The following is a 15,344-nucleotide window of genomic DNA, read 5'->3' on the forward strand; positions in this document are numbered from 1 at the left end:
CCTCAAAAGTCTGTTCTTTCCTGACTTACTTCATCTATTACTGAGATGCTGACTCATCTCAAGCTGGACCATAACAGCAACCAAGTATCTTCATATTCTTTCCCATGGAGCTTCTGAGGGTGGAGTTTTGAAAAACGACCGACCTGATCTTACAGCATTCTTCTGCCAAAAGATGCACAACCCCTTCCCTTACTTTACTTCCCTCGATCTTGTCCCACTATATGATACACTCTATCCTTTACACTACTCCAGCACCCACTGACTTCACATTAAAAAAAATTCTTCTAACTCACTCAGCAGAGTACTTTTCATTCTTTTGGCTATGTTAGTTTTCTGCTGGCTTACCAAGTCAAACTGAATACTAAAGCATTGCAAAAATCCACACAGAAGTGTCTGTGCCACTGATACATTCACAGGTAGACTGGTGGAAACCGGACATACCTTTCCGGAACAGACTCAGAAAAAAGTCAGGCTATATTGGGTTGTTTACCTGCACTTTCACACTTGGCAAATTGTCCCAATGTATGTACACAAAGCCACTTTGCCTCAAATCTCATCTAAAAATTTGTTTATGTACACAATAACTTCAAGCCAGTACACTTATGTTCTGCAACAACAGTTCAGTTTGCTGATCATCACCATTGCATTTTCTGTGTATCTGTCTTGTTTTTATGGACAGCAAGGACTTTGAAGTAGCAGATATCTTTGTTTTGATTGCTTCTATCACCAAACACAGTTTCCCAACCACAACTGTTTGCACTGAATAACACCCAGTGCATCTAATTATAATCTTCAGCACAGAGTGGAATAGGTATTTTTGAAACCCTAGCCTCAAGAATTCCATGATTCTCTACACCTTAAAGTAATTCATTGATGCACACGTATTAAAAAACTTCAAAGTTATGGTGGTGTTTGTTTTTAAACTCTCATGACCTTTTAGGGCTTGACTCATTTTTTTTTTGTCCCTTCAGGACTGTGACATTGTTTTTCCCCAGTGAGGATCATGATGCATTCTGACAGATCCCATTCTCCAGAGAGAAAGAATACTGCAAAGCTCCAGCTACACAAAACAGCTAGCACTCTATCTAATGCAGGGATGAAACAGGACCAGCAATAGCTATATTAACACAAGTGACGACTCCTTTCCCCTGACAGATTTAGCAGCATTGTTTGACCACATTCAGTAGGCTAACAGCATGCCAGTTTGCTATTCTGTTATACACGTAAATAAAAAGCAAGCAAAAAGAATAGTAGGCTTTAGCACACAAATAATTCAGTAACTCTGAAATCAGGCATAATGAGTTAAACTGAGGAATGCATATTTTATATGCATCACTTGGTAGATGCTAGTAGCTGTACACAGTAACCAGTCTACATACAGTAAGTAAACTCTCAAATGAGAGACTGCACTAGCAGCTGCTATCACACCTACTAGATTGTAGTGCCAAAAAGTGAAATAAGCGACTAAATATGCTAAAGACTTCTCTTAAAGAAGGGAGTTGTACTTCACTACAGCTAAGCATTTCATCACTGATTAAGAACACAACAGACACCTTCCACTTACTGCAGGAAAGAATCACAATATAAATGGATGATCCTGGTGAACTTACTGTACACCTCTATTAGAGATTTTTGCAATACACAGTGGCATAGCACTTAGACTTTAAAGCTGCTCTTAGTGGCTTGCAAAACTACATGCTGCCAAATGAAGGCAGTTGAGTGAAACACACATGAACCAGACATTAATGCATTGTTCTCTATTTCCACTAAAATAGTTGTGAGTTATCAGTTATTAAAAGCAATGAAATATTAGAAATCAGTTAAAGGTGTCTATACAAGCCTAGATGACAGGTAATCAGTCTGCTAAAACACTTTTTATTAACACTTTCAACAATTAAATGAAACACCAATGAGAAGACATATCCTGCCATTATCAGCTTAGTGAAGAGGAAAAAAAAAATTCAGGACAATTATGTAATCTCTCATAACATGAAGTATTCTTAATTTACATCTAATTCAAAATGTGGAAACTGCACAGAAGAAAAACAACCAGGTTCTGAGAACAATGGAAGAGAAAGCTAGATTAAAAAAAGCTAACTGCATGACTCAGATCACTCCTGAATTATTTATATTGACACATCAACTCCACTTTGCCAGATTCAAAAACATTAGCACAGGAACAGTTTACATTCAGCATATGATTTTCAAAACCACAGTAATATATGTTTAGACTGAAGGTATGTCTTAATTTGTAAGGCAAAAACATAGAAACAATTCTTTGTTTGTAGTATGAGGTTTAAGTAGTCACTATTATGTTGAAAAATGTACCAAATACTAAACCAGATAGACATCATCTATGATTGCTATTAAAATTCTATTATCACAGTGCGGTGCAAAATACTTTGCAGTGGTCTAGTGTGATGTACAAGTTTTGCCAAATAATTCTCATAAATTTTAGATTAAAAAACACGATGTATAAGAAATCTTAACTATTGAGAGCATCCCCTTTGAAAAGTACAGGTGATCAAAACCAGCGATTTCTGCAGAACATACCTAGAGATTTATTTAGTTTTATTCCTATAGTTTCCATAGGTGAACAATACATAAGGCACTTTACTTTGAATGCAACAGAGAAGTTCCAGTAACTCACGTTCAGAAAAACAGAAAGAAAATAAAAGCTAAGAACACAGATTATTTTCACTCTTGCTGCTTCAGAAAGCTATGAATAGATGAAAGTGGCTCAGTAATACAGAAAAAAGCGCACCTCCTCTCTTTCGTGGCAGTCAGCAAAGAAAGTAAAAGGACTGTTCTTCTTCCTACATCATGTAGAAATGAACCTTCACATTTACAAAAATGTTTATTAACTATAAAGCAGTGCAAAAGACAGCATATCCAAGGTAGGATCCAGGAATCACTAGAACCTTAGTTAAGAAGAAAGTCTTGTATCAGGATTACACTTAGAAGCCTAACTCTTAATATTTAGCTCTGTACATCTAGACTTGCACATACATCTTCTGTAAGTAAACAGGAAAGTAACGTTTAAATGCCTACTGTGACTGTATAGATTTCTCTTTTGCAGATGTGCATAAAATACTGTAAATTAAAGGACATTTTTAAAAATATTTTTAAGTATGGATAAGGGTGGCAGGAAATACATATTCTGGTGTTGCAGTCAGCTTGAAGCAGTAAGAACAGTTCAAAAGAGGACAGTGTTCCAAATTACAGTCTTCTAATATTATTTCTAACCAAGACACTGAGATTATATGAGTAGAAAAGCCAACTCCAAGGGTGAGGATGCAAAGATATGTTAATTATTCCCAGTGTGTGACCTCACATGCTGAATTTGTAGACAGCACTGCTTTACTGCTTCTGAAAACCAAGTTTTATAGTTTAAATGTTGACACCTTTTCTAGCATCTAAAGCTACAGTATTACTACTTAAATGGAAGCACAGAACAAAGCTGAGGACTGGCCACATGATTTATTTCAGATTGCTAGACACAAACTTAAAACACCTTTAAACTTTTAACACAGAGAAAACAGAAGGACCATTCCAAAGGATAGCTACAATGCTGATTCGAAAATTAATTTTGATACACAAACTATTCTTTAACTGCTTTATAGTAGTACACACATTACTGTTCTGCATCAGTTTCCTCAAAGACTAATTATGCAAACAGTATTAAAATTAGGACAACATAAGGTACCAAGGCAGGTTTCAAGAACTCTTGTTCTTTAAATAACTTGTCTATTCACAGAGAACAAACATTTGATTTAGTCCTCCATTTAAATTTACAGTTAGGCCCTCAACTCTTAGGAAGACATGATATTAATGCCAAGAATCTCAGCAACTGTTCTCAGTATATATAGTCTCTGTGCATTAGATACTTATTCCCCACACCACACCACCCCCTATGAAAAGCATAATGCCATCCTTCTACAATATAAGATACACAACGAAAACTACTGCACACTATGATGACTAAAACCAAGCCGAGATTGTAGTCTCTAACAAAATTTCTCTCATTACCACTTCATAGTGAAACAAATATAAACTATTCCAGAGCACACAGTTAAACTCTAGAAGAACTTGCTCTAAAACTTTCAAAAGTTTAGATGTTTAAAAGAAAAAGGGAAAGAAAAAAAGAAGACAAAAAAACCACAAATGGAGGCACAAAATGCTGGAGGCTGGAGAACAGTCCACAGCAGCGCGACTACGCATTTGTCTGCCCTGTTTTTCTACTCTCTCCTCTGCATCAACTATCAGCTACTGTCAAAGACAGGACACAAGGCTGGAGTGACCCAGTACAGCTGTTCTTATGCTCAAAAGCCAATAAAAAGGCTGAAGGATAAGCCTTTCCCAGATTCACAACATTGGTTGTGTTGCTATAGAAATCAGATTAATCCTTTCCAAAATATCAACTACGAATTTGAAAGGTGAATATGAGTTTATTGTAATGGTTTAGAAAATTATCTTCAATTCCTCCAACCCATTTTCTTCTTTTCTGCCACTAATTCTAGAAACAGAAAATTCAGGACAGTCACAACTTTTAGTTGCTTTAACAAAAGATATACTGCGACTGCCTCACATCATGTAACAACTGTTCAGTGAACGTATCAGGCAAATCTCTTTTCAGAGCTACTCAAAAGAATTCTGATCATGTATTTGTCTGAATATTATCAAACTGACAAGCAAATTAATAACAGTATAACTGACATTAGAAAAAACTGTGAAAGGCACAAGTATCATCGCATCTAAGAATATTTTCCCAATTAACATTCTGATTATTCTTTGCATCATTTTAATTTGTTCAACCCAAAAACCTAAATGTTGTCCAGTTAAATGGCTCTTACTAATAAACTCCAAGCTGCCAGGAGGTAGCCACTGTCCCCAGAAATACCATGTTACATAGGGTGTCATGTAAGAATAAAAACCCTAACAATCTTAACAGATGTAGGATCACCTGGTTTGCTGATGAAGACACATAGGGCAATTTGGCAAGACATGGAAAGAGCAAAGTAATAACATCCTCAAATTCAAACATTAATAAAGGTAAACAACCAGAAACTACAAGTCACAAACAGCACTAACTGCAGCAGGAAACCTTTAAACTGTGGCAAATGTGCGATGTGGTAACTACCACCCTTAAAATGCTATAACCAGAAGATTTCAAAATAGCACAAACAGATGATGCTTGGGAACTCCAGACCCTCGTACTAGGGACAGGTCTCATCTGTCCATAGCTGTGACTGTTCAAGACTTGAATACCCCACTGAAGTAAAAGCAAACCTAAAAAACTGAGCTGGAAACACAAAAAAAAAAAAAAAAAAAAAGGAAAAAATGTAGTATTTCATGAAAAAAAAGCAAAACAGTAAGTCAACTCATGAGAACCACATATGCTTTCCATAAAGGAGATGAACACATTCTAAATTCTCTAGATAAGTGGTTGCTAAAGCTGAATTCTGACTTCACTGATGCTCAGAAGGTAAAAAAGGAAAAAGATTACTTACAGATTTAATCACTTTTTTTAAAAAAGCAGTAACTTTCAGGCAACAACTGTTCTTGATAGTCCTCTATTGTTTGAAGTAATTATTTTTAAATATATATTTTTATTTATAGTCTGTGTACACTTCAAGCAGGAAACCAATCTTTTATGCAGCTGAAAAAAAAAACCCAAACAATATCCCTGTATTGTTCACCATACATATTTAAACGAAGAAATTAATTACATTCTTCTTTGTTACTTTTCCATAATTATATTTTTCCACAAATCAAGGACATATTGTTCTGCTTTAAATACCTTACCTCTATGCACACATACCTCCTACAAATCATTCTGCAGTCTTAAACCAACAGCTGTAGTGCATTTCACAATGAAAAAAAATTTATGCAAATGCAGTACAGAGATGTACCTCTTTCATTTTAACCAAACAAGACCTAACTAACCCACCCATATTTGAAATGGCTCCTGTAACTCTCCTAGCTCATCTCTACCATTTTGCCATCCTTTGGTCTTAGACGCACAAGGTTACTCAAAGTAATAGCACAAAAATTTAACCACCGAAAGTGAATTCAAAAAATCTTTCTGCTTTTCATTTTACATATCAGACAATTAAGCACATTTAATTTCTACAAAGTAAATAAAAAATTAAAAGTAACTTTCAGAAGTGTTCCAGGAGCAGATACCTGAATAAACAGTCAGATGTAGCCAAAACCATACAATAAGTAGCACTTGGACTATACTGAGCTTAGAGAAGCCTAGACAGTGAAGAACAAAACCAGTAAACTTAGAAACAAGACCTCCCCTTTTAAGAAAACTTTCATAAAAGCTCTATCAGACTACTTTATTAATGAACCATGTTGATTCCAAGGATATTGCTGTTCAGGTAGAATTTGGGCAAAGACACTTCCTCATAATATTTAATTACCCAAATCTATTCAGGCCACTGCTGAGATGTGGCATGCTACACCAATGAATACAACTGAAGCATAAGAACATGAGTCCTACAGAGTTTTCAGGTATAGGCTAACAGTAAGATTCAGTCATGTCACTAAGAAAATACAACTGTAAGTAGGTTTTTTTGTTCTTTAGTTTTTGTTTTGTTTTTAAATTGGGTTTTGTGGTTCTTTTTTTTTTAATCCACTTTCTCACTTATGCATCTTTACCAGCATTAATCCTGTTTCACCAGGTGCAAGGATTTGGTGAGTACACTCTTCACTAATCATGCTCTGAAGTTTTGCTAACCTACTTTTTTCCTGATGCATTCTACCCAAATTTTCCAACACCACAACAGATGGTTGGCAAATGAAAAAAAATCATCTGTGTGGTATACAAAAATATATTAATACTACAGATTTTTAAACTACAATAAAGCAAAATACATTTTATTGTGACAGTTGAAGTTACAAGTACTCCAGTTAAAACAATTCATCAAATATCAGCCAGCACTTGTGTCGCAGTATTATGGCACCTTCCCTTCTGTATCAGAAGTCATCAAAAGTGCTACTCAGCGTGCAAATTCACCTGCTTTATGGTTATAACCATCTGTCTACCCGCACACAGTTAAAAACACTTCCGATGAAAAGCAAACCTCTAACTTCATCTAATCTTTCGTGTAGTTATCAAAGTCTCAAATCACACGCTTGTGTCTTAATTGTAAGAAGCTGGTTGGTTTTAAGGGAGATGACTCAAGTCATTTATTATTTTTTAAACAAAAAGTCTCAGGCAGGATTCTCTATTAGTATGAAAGATAAAATGACTACCTGATTTTTCAGTACATTCCCCCAAACTAGTCAGCCATCACTTCAACCTCAATTCGCAAGCCATCCTGTAACCATCTTGAACATCATTCTTTTCTACAGTGTTAGGGTTTGTATGGATATAACCAGTGGGAAAACAGCAGTTTCACTTCTTCCCACTTTAAAGACAAAAACTCTACCTGATGTTCAGCATCACGTTAGGGGAAAACTTCTGAGATTGCTAGGTAATTAGCAGAGTAGGCATGAAGATCATGAGATCGGGCAAGTAAGCGATATATTGCTTTTTGGCGAGGCTATCGTTGACACAGCTTCTTTATTCACTGTAACTATGATGAGAGGTGTGTTTCTTTACACAGCTTCTACACTGGACAGGCTCTGACAAAAAGAAATCCTTAAACCAAGCATTTCACAAAACTCAGAGTGGGGTGGGGTGGAGGGAGGGAAAGAAAAAAAACCTGAAGAACGTTTTTGACAAAGACTAAAACATTCATATCAAGAAAGCAGCAGAAACTTGAGATTTTCGTACTTCAACAGTTTCTACGATTCACATAAGGGGGAGGGGGGTGAAAAGCAGGATACTATAATGTTGTAGAAACACAGCATTGCTTAAACACCCAAGAAGCTATTTATACCAATCCAAATCACAGAACAATCTCTTTTGTCAAATATAAATAGAAACCACAAGATATTAGAGCAGTCATTTCATTCCCTGCCCTTCAGAAGAAAAGTGCTGACATTTGTTGACCAATCTGAACCACAGCAGCAAAAACAAAGAACTCACCCACAAAAACAAAATTTAGAGATGCTGTACACAAAAACTTTAAAGACAGATAGGAACGCAGATCTTGAAAAACATGGTAGTGCCCAGCTCCTACAGGTACCTTAATGCTAGGTAAGCCAGTCGTAACGTTTTAAAGATGCTTTTTGTTAATGTATTTCCTTCATGAAAAATGTTGTTTCTGTTTTCAAGAAATGAAAAGTGCAAATACTGTAAGCACACACCACTTGAGTAGTTCTGAGACATCTTAAGACTGTAAAAGCAGTAATACCGTAGCAAGCAAAGCAAAAAGTACACAAGCGTTAATCACCTAAGCAGGCCAGTGCACTATACAATTCCAAAACAACGGTCAACTAAACCGCAACTGCTGACAGAAAAGCTAAGAGTATGCCTTAATTTTGGAGTGAATATACTCAGCTCCTCTAACTTTCTTACTTTTAAAACCTACCAAAAGGTTATATGCTGCCCAAAAAATTAGCCCGCCACCATCACTGATCACTTCCCCTTTGGTCTCCCTATATAAAAAAAAACCAATATACAAGAATAACACAACAGAAAATTTCTCAGACAGCATGACAAGTAAGTTGTCTCTCCAGCTGTTCAAGTTGGCCCTTTATATCTCTGATGAACCAAAAAAAAATGTTGCTAAATACCTTTTTGGTCCTATTATGGCTTCTGTTACAGATTCACAAACAAGGGAGCAAAGAAACAGCTACCGCTTTGTGTGATCTGCTCTAACACAAGCATCCTGCTATAGTTACTCCATCACAATGATGGAGTACTGCAAAGCAGAGGTGAAAGGCACCCACACATTTTGTTTACTTAGGTATTTTTAAAATATTGTTTCTACAGTGCGGTGGAGCCCCACTTCTCCATATTTTCAAGCCAGATCACATATTGCAAGAGTACGTAAAGAAGAACTTAAAGGCTTTCTGTAACAGTCTTGTCATTAGCATGGAAGAACTGCCTTTGAGCCACCAAGAAAGTATACATCAGCTACCACCTCTGCACTTGTTCCCTACTGCCTTGCTGCAAGCACTCCAAAAGGTTTTTTTTTTCCCCCTCCCCCTCTACTTGAGCTCTCAGCATCAGACAGGTGTGCAGCATCCCACCCTGCTTCTTCTATACTGATGAAAGAAGCTAGAAACAGCATGGTCATCAAATCGCAAACTGAATTTGGAAACAAAATTAATCTAGCCTTCTTTGACTATCCCGCAAATAATCCTTAAAAATGCCCGACATTTTTGTGGCCTGTAAACTGCAAATAGCATCCCGAGATGTTTGCCCTGCATGCAATGCATTACGATTTGCCATGTGGGCACATGGAATGAAATACAACATGGTTTAAAGTGATGCAAGAACAGTAAGAGGAGTAATACTGTTCAGACCTCATGAAGTTAAATTGTTGCCCTCAAACCAGGACATAAACAGAACTTCTCTTTTATTTTTACTTACATGACAAAAGGAAATGATGGACAATGAAAGCAAAAAAAAAAAAAGAGGGGTATTTTTTCAGATAACACTGGCCAATTTTGTGAAACTCACTCATAAAAAAAAATCCAGTTTTCTCAGCCACTTTATTCATATCTGTGTCATGCTGTTGCTAGAAGACTCAGCACTTATAAAACAGAGATAATTTACTACAAGAAAAGCTGCTAAATCAAACTAGTATCTTGTAATGCACATTTATGAATAATAAATGAAAGTATCAATGTTGAAGATGGGTACATTTTGGTTAATTAAAGAGTACAGTATCAGAAAGCGAAGACTGTTACCCTCAAAAAGGAGGAATTGAAGACAGAGATACGAATAGCACTTGACCATCAGCAGCTAGCACCCTTGTATCTCTCCAAAGCTTCAAACAAGCTCTGAAAAGTTCCCAATAGCCATTGCACACATAGAGCTACAGGAGTCCAAGAAAATGGGGATCCCATGAAGGAAGGGCATTTAAAGGAGCCTGACCACCGGTAAGGCACTGTCAAACATGGCTGTCAACTGGGCAAGTTCTAAACTACTTAGGCCTTCACACCAAAGGCTGAAACTCCAACAAAGGAAGAGGTATTGGTCACCCAACAGGATAAGGCAATTAAGTTACAGAGCTAAGCAAAGAACTTAGCAACAAATGAAGCGTGGATTACACAAGCCTTTTACAGTGCCCAGAGCTTTGGGAGGTATATAGGCTTCTGTGATTCAGCTTGGAATACCTGTAAAACAGTGAGAAATGAAGATGAATTATGCTAAAAGCATGTAATAATTGTATCACAGTTACATACACAACCATGACTGGACTCAACGCAAGAATTCTCACCAAATGCACTAACCTGGTCCTAGTTGTCCTTTCTAGCCTTAAGAAGTTACGAGCTTGATCTCAGTAGTCTAATTAAACCAATCTGCCTCATCCCATTGCTAATTCCTTCCAGATGACTGCAATGGGAGTTGCACTGGTGGCAAGTCTGTCCTCCTTTTCCTTTTCTGTTCTATTCTGAGCAGGTCATATAACACAAGGCCAAAACCTGAGTACTCAATCCAAATTATGAATTGCAATTTCATAATCAAAAGACGACACAAAATATGACCTTATGTAGACAAAAGCAATTAGCCTAATCTGTACTTGTACGTTTTTTTTCTTACTATGCCCAACAATATTTGTGCTGGGGAAAATTTTTGCAGAGTTAATCATCATTTCAGCAAACTGATTTTCTTAAGAAAATTGTTGTCCCAAAAGATTCATCATAATCCTCTTAAAACATGGGGTACAGCCAGGGCTGAGTGGCCCAGAAGTTTAAAAAACAAACAAACAAAAAACCCAACGGCCCAGAAACAGCAAACTACAGACTTTACAGTATCATCTTTAACCAAACTAATCTTGTACATAGACTTCATATACACACACACAAACACTTACAATGCACCACTACATAACATGCCTTTCATAAATATTGTTATATATCATTTTTAAAAAGGCAGACGACCAAGAAACTCCAAAGAGTAAAACCCTACTATACCATATAAAAATATGTATAAAAACAACATGGTGTCTTCTGCAAAAACATGGACAACCCTCAAACTACAGCAGCAAAGAGCAAACAAAAAGCACACAAATTACATCCGCTCTACAAGCAGCAACGCACTCCCCGAGCCTTGCTGCAAAAAAGCCAGGAAGAAGTAGGACCCAAAGCAGCACAAACAGGGCTAGCACCCTCCCCTCACCTATTATTAGTTCAGAAATACTTAATAAAGGCACTGGCCTCTTGTATGGAAAAGAGTGTATTTAGTATACAGTCCACAGGTATGGACTAGTGAAGGTCTGACTTGTATGCTAAGTCATGTTCATCAAGCCATCACTAATAAGAACCTGTTTAAAACAAGGCAATACCAATATAATTTCACGTTTGTAATAAAGAGGCCACTGTAATGAGAAACATATGGCTGAGGTACTGCTTATGGTGATTCTCTACTTTGCCCAAATCAGATTTTTCACATTAATCAACACAAAGTTCAGTTGTCTGGCAAAACAAAACAAAAAATTAAGGCTATTCTTTTAAATTACTGCAAACTTGAGCCCTGTAGAAAACTATGTGATTCGCTCAACACAGTGAATCAAAACAATGTATTATTAGAACAGAACTGGAGTAACAATTTAAAATATTTAAATTAATTGCTTATATAACTACTGTAACAGCTGGAAAAAACAAACACTCGTTGTGTTCAGTGTGGAAATCAAGTTATCATCTAGCTTAGTTAATGTCTTGCTGAGACTTTTTTAACTTTTTACTTTTGTTTTCTCTTTAAAATGAAGTCAACACCTACCATGGATAACTATACAATTATTCATCGTTCAGCTGTAGTTTCTCTGACAAAAACCCAAAACCCTCACTTTTCTGATAAGAGGTTCACAACTAAGTTTAAGGCAGCTTCTTAATCAACTGCAACCATCACAACCAACAAAAAACAAACTTTTTTTTTTTAAATAGGGGCTATATACAATCAGAGTGCAAAACATCCTTTTTTCATTGAATCAAAAATTTATTTTGCATCTTACCTGCAAGCTTCTTGTACAATACGATACACATCAAGTAGTTATACTGCTACTACTACAGGTCTCGTGGAATCAGGAGGTGGCTGAAAGCACCTCACAGCGAAAACCATTATCATGAGAGCTGCCTATCAAATTCTGAGTAAATGATTTCAAAAAGACCACATCTAAAAGTTACCACTCCAGCATTTAAATTTTGTGTATTGTTCTTTCACATCAAAACACTTCAGTATGCTACACAACATAAAAAAGTTACAAAACCCATTCATTAAAATCCTGATTCTGTAAATTTCATAAACAGACGACACTGCTTACAGTAATAATTGTGTCATGTGTTTGAACTCTTAAGGCCTTTGTCCCACATCTTGTTGATGAAAGTTTCACTTTTCATTTTAAAGACATCGTCTCATTAAAGCACTCATGTCCATTTGGAGATAGGGTGGGAGAAAATATAAGAGCCTGTTTCTTTAAACTGAAAAAAAACTGAGCGTTTTTCCCAGGAACTAAAATATACTTGTAAATATGAGATGCATATGCTGAGATAACATTCAGCCCACTGTAAAACTGCTTAATAAAAAAAGTTGTAAACACAAATCATAGTGGGGGGAAAAAGAACTAGAGGTGGAGTTGTTGATACAACAAGCTGAAAACCTTACTGACACTGCTAATATTTGTACTTCCTTTACATTTCACAGTCCACTGTGTGGATGCCCACGGTCCATAAAATTGATGCATTCAGGATAGCAGCAGTCCTGGATCTCCTGAAGCAGAACAGTTACACTAAAAGCATCAACTTTATTCCCTCCCCTCGACCAAGATCTTCTGCCCCAGGGAAGATCATGGCTTCTAATGGGTCGGTTTGTTTTCTGCATTTCATTCGGCTCGTTGGGAGAGTCTAATCCTTACCTTAGCCCTCAGCAAGGCAAGGCGAACTACACATTTGGGTAGGGAACGAGCTCCTATTTGTCTGAGACAAAATTAGTTAGCGTTATTGTTGCCTCCTTCCACTTATCCTTCCCATACATGAGAGCAGTGGAGGATGTTTGGGGCAATTTAACAGGTCAACAGGAGATGACTGCCTCCTGGTCTCACACCAAGCACGGCAGCCAAACCGGCCTAGAACAGGCAGGGATGTTCGCCAAAGGACGGCGGCAGGACCAGCCTCCAGGGCCGAGGCGCTGCCCGGAGGTGCACGGCCGACCCGCCGAGCCCCGGCCGCAGGGAGCCCCGGCGGCGAGGCCCACGGGCGCGGCGCGGGGAGCCCCCCCGCAGGTGGGACGCTGTAAACAGCCCCGTCTACAAGCAACGGCCTCCTCCGAAAACAACCCCAGAAGCGGCCGAGCAGCCTCTGCCCACGCGCAGGGGCTTCCCCTCGCCTGTGCCCAGGGCAGGCCAGCCCCGTGGCTCCGGCACGGCCCCGCGGTGCCCGTGCTGCCCCCGCGGTGCCCGTGCTGCCCCCGCTGCCCCGCAGGCGGCGGGGGCTGAGGAGAGGCTTCCACCTACGGGCAGCTCCGCTCACTACAGGACGGCCGCCAGCCCACCGGCGCCGGGCAGCGGCACCCCGCTCGCTCTTCGCCACCCCCCCGCCCACCGAGCCCCCGCGGCCGCCCCGGAGAACCAGGCCGCTCCTCGCCGCCGGCGGCTCCCCGGCCCCCCGCCTCACCCCCCCGCCCCGCCTCCGCCGCGGGCGCGGAGCGTGGGGCAGGCGGCGACCCCCGGTGCGTACCTCGGCTGAGATCGAGGGGGACGTTCTCCTCGCCGCTGTCGTTCCGACCTGCCGGGACGGGGGAAGAGAAGCGCGTTAGGGTGGCGGGGAGGAAGGAACCCGAGGAGGAGAAAGGCAGGAAGGGAAGGGAAAGGAGGAGAGGGGAGGGGAGGGAAGGGGGCGGCTGGGCACCGGCGTGGAAGGAGCGCCGGTGGTGGTAGGGCGGGGAGGGGGGGGGGGGGGGGGGCAGGACGGACACACACAGCCTGTCACCGCGGCCTGCCCGGAGTCCCTTACCTCGGATGCGGAGGTGCCTCAGCGAGCGGGCGCGGAGACTCACCGCCATGTTTACGGCCCCGCAGTCACAACACCGGAAACCTCGCCCGCTCTCGCGAGGACAAGCCTGCGGAGGAGCCGCCGCCACCTCGGCCGGTACCCCTTTTCGCTTCCCTTCCCTTCCGTTCCCTTCCCTTCCCCTCCCCTCCCTCCGCCCCGCCGCCGGCGGGAGGAGCGCGGGGGCGGCTGAGGCGAGGCGGGGCGGAGCCGGAGACAGCTGAGCGGCCGTTGTTTGGCCGCGGCCTTTCTCTCTACCGTGTCAGAGCGGCGGACGCCGAGGCGGGGGCTGCTGAGGGTTCCGCCTGTCTGGGCGACGTGACTGGGTCACGCTTCCCGCCGCCCCCCGAGCCTCGGGAAGCGTGAGTGAAGGAGAAGCACCGGTCTCCTCCGCAAAGAGCCGCGGGGCCCTGATGGCCGAGCCCGCCGCCGGGGTTCGCTGCGGGCGGCTACTTCTCAGGCAGCGGGGCCCCGAGAGGCCAAAGCTGAGGGGAAAGGCGTGTGGCGGGAACGATGGGGCGTCTGAGGGGGCTTCCCTGCTGCGGCGGGACACCGGCCACAGGCCGCCCTTCTCCGGAAGAGCCTGCCCGGCTGGCGGCCGACGTCCCTGCTCGGTCATCAACCGCGTCTGAAGGTTTTGGACTGTCAAGTGAAATGGCGTCTTCAATTTTTTTTTTTTTTTTTTGCCCCCCCCTCCTCCTTTTTTTAATGAGGTTTGCCTGCTTAGTTTTCCTTTTTTAAGCTGCGCTTGCCTTGTGATGAGATGGTAATTCACGTGGATAGGCCGTGACCATTGGCCCTGTTACCGGATGTTTACTGCGCTGCGCTATTTAGTGTGTGAAGCAATTAAAACCAGGGAAAAAACACTTTTTCATTTGCTCACAGTGGGTCTCTCAGCAGTCTCAAATGTTGATATATTTCTTACCTTGGTATTTGTTAAACTTGCTTAATAAGCGTATAGAGAGAGAGATATAAAAAAACTCTTGAAGTCTCACTAAAGAAACAGTATACTTAAACATACTTGCTCTTGTCCTTTTTAGGCCAAAGTTTAAGCAGATGACACCTTACATCATGTCCTGACACTTCAGACAGCCGTAGACAAGGCAAGTTCATGCACCCAGACTTCCCAAATTCTCAGGAACAAAACCAACTAATAATAATATGAGCTGAAGTAGCCATCGATATAAAAATAGCTTCACAAGCTCAGGTAATTGTTTTCCTGTTTTGTAGTC

General features: G+C 40.7%; 1 protein-coding gene across 1 annotated transcript in view; it reads right to left on the reverse strand.

Moving 5' to 3' along the window:
- Positions 1 to 14,131, reverse strand: part of LOC309683056 (rapamycin-insensitive companion of mTOR-like) — a 29,701-nt gene extending 15,570 nt beyond the window's left edge. The window contains exons 1-2 of the mRNA XM_082497248.1: positions 14,077 to 14,131; positions 13,801 to 13,848 (exon numbers count right to left, since the gene is read on the reverse strand). Of these exons, the coding sequence (XP_082353374.1) occupies positions 13,801 to 13,848; positions 14,077 to 14,125 (97 nt within the window). The 5' untranslated portion in view covers positions 14,126 to 14,131. The remainder of the gene's footprint in view (positions 1 to 13,800; positions 13,849 to 14,076) is intronic.
- Positions 14,132 to 15,344: the final 1,213 nt, after the last annotated feature.

The sequence above is a fragment of the Vanellus vanellus genome (assembly GCF_965231255.1).
Source record: "Vanellus vanellus genome assembly, chromosome: Z".
NCBI classification, from domain to species: Eukaryota; Metazoa; Chordata; class Aves; order Charadriiformes; family Charadriidae; genus Vanellus; species Vanellus vanellus.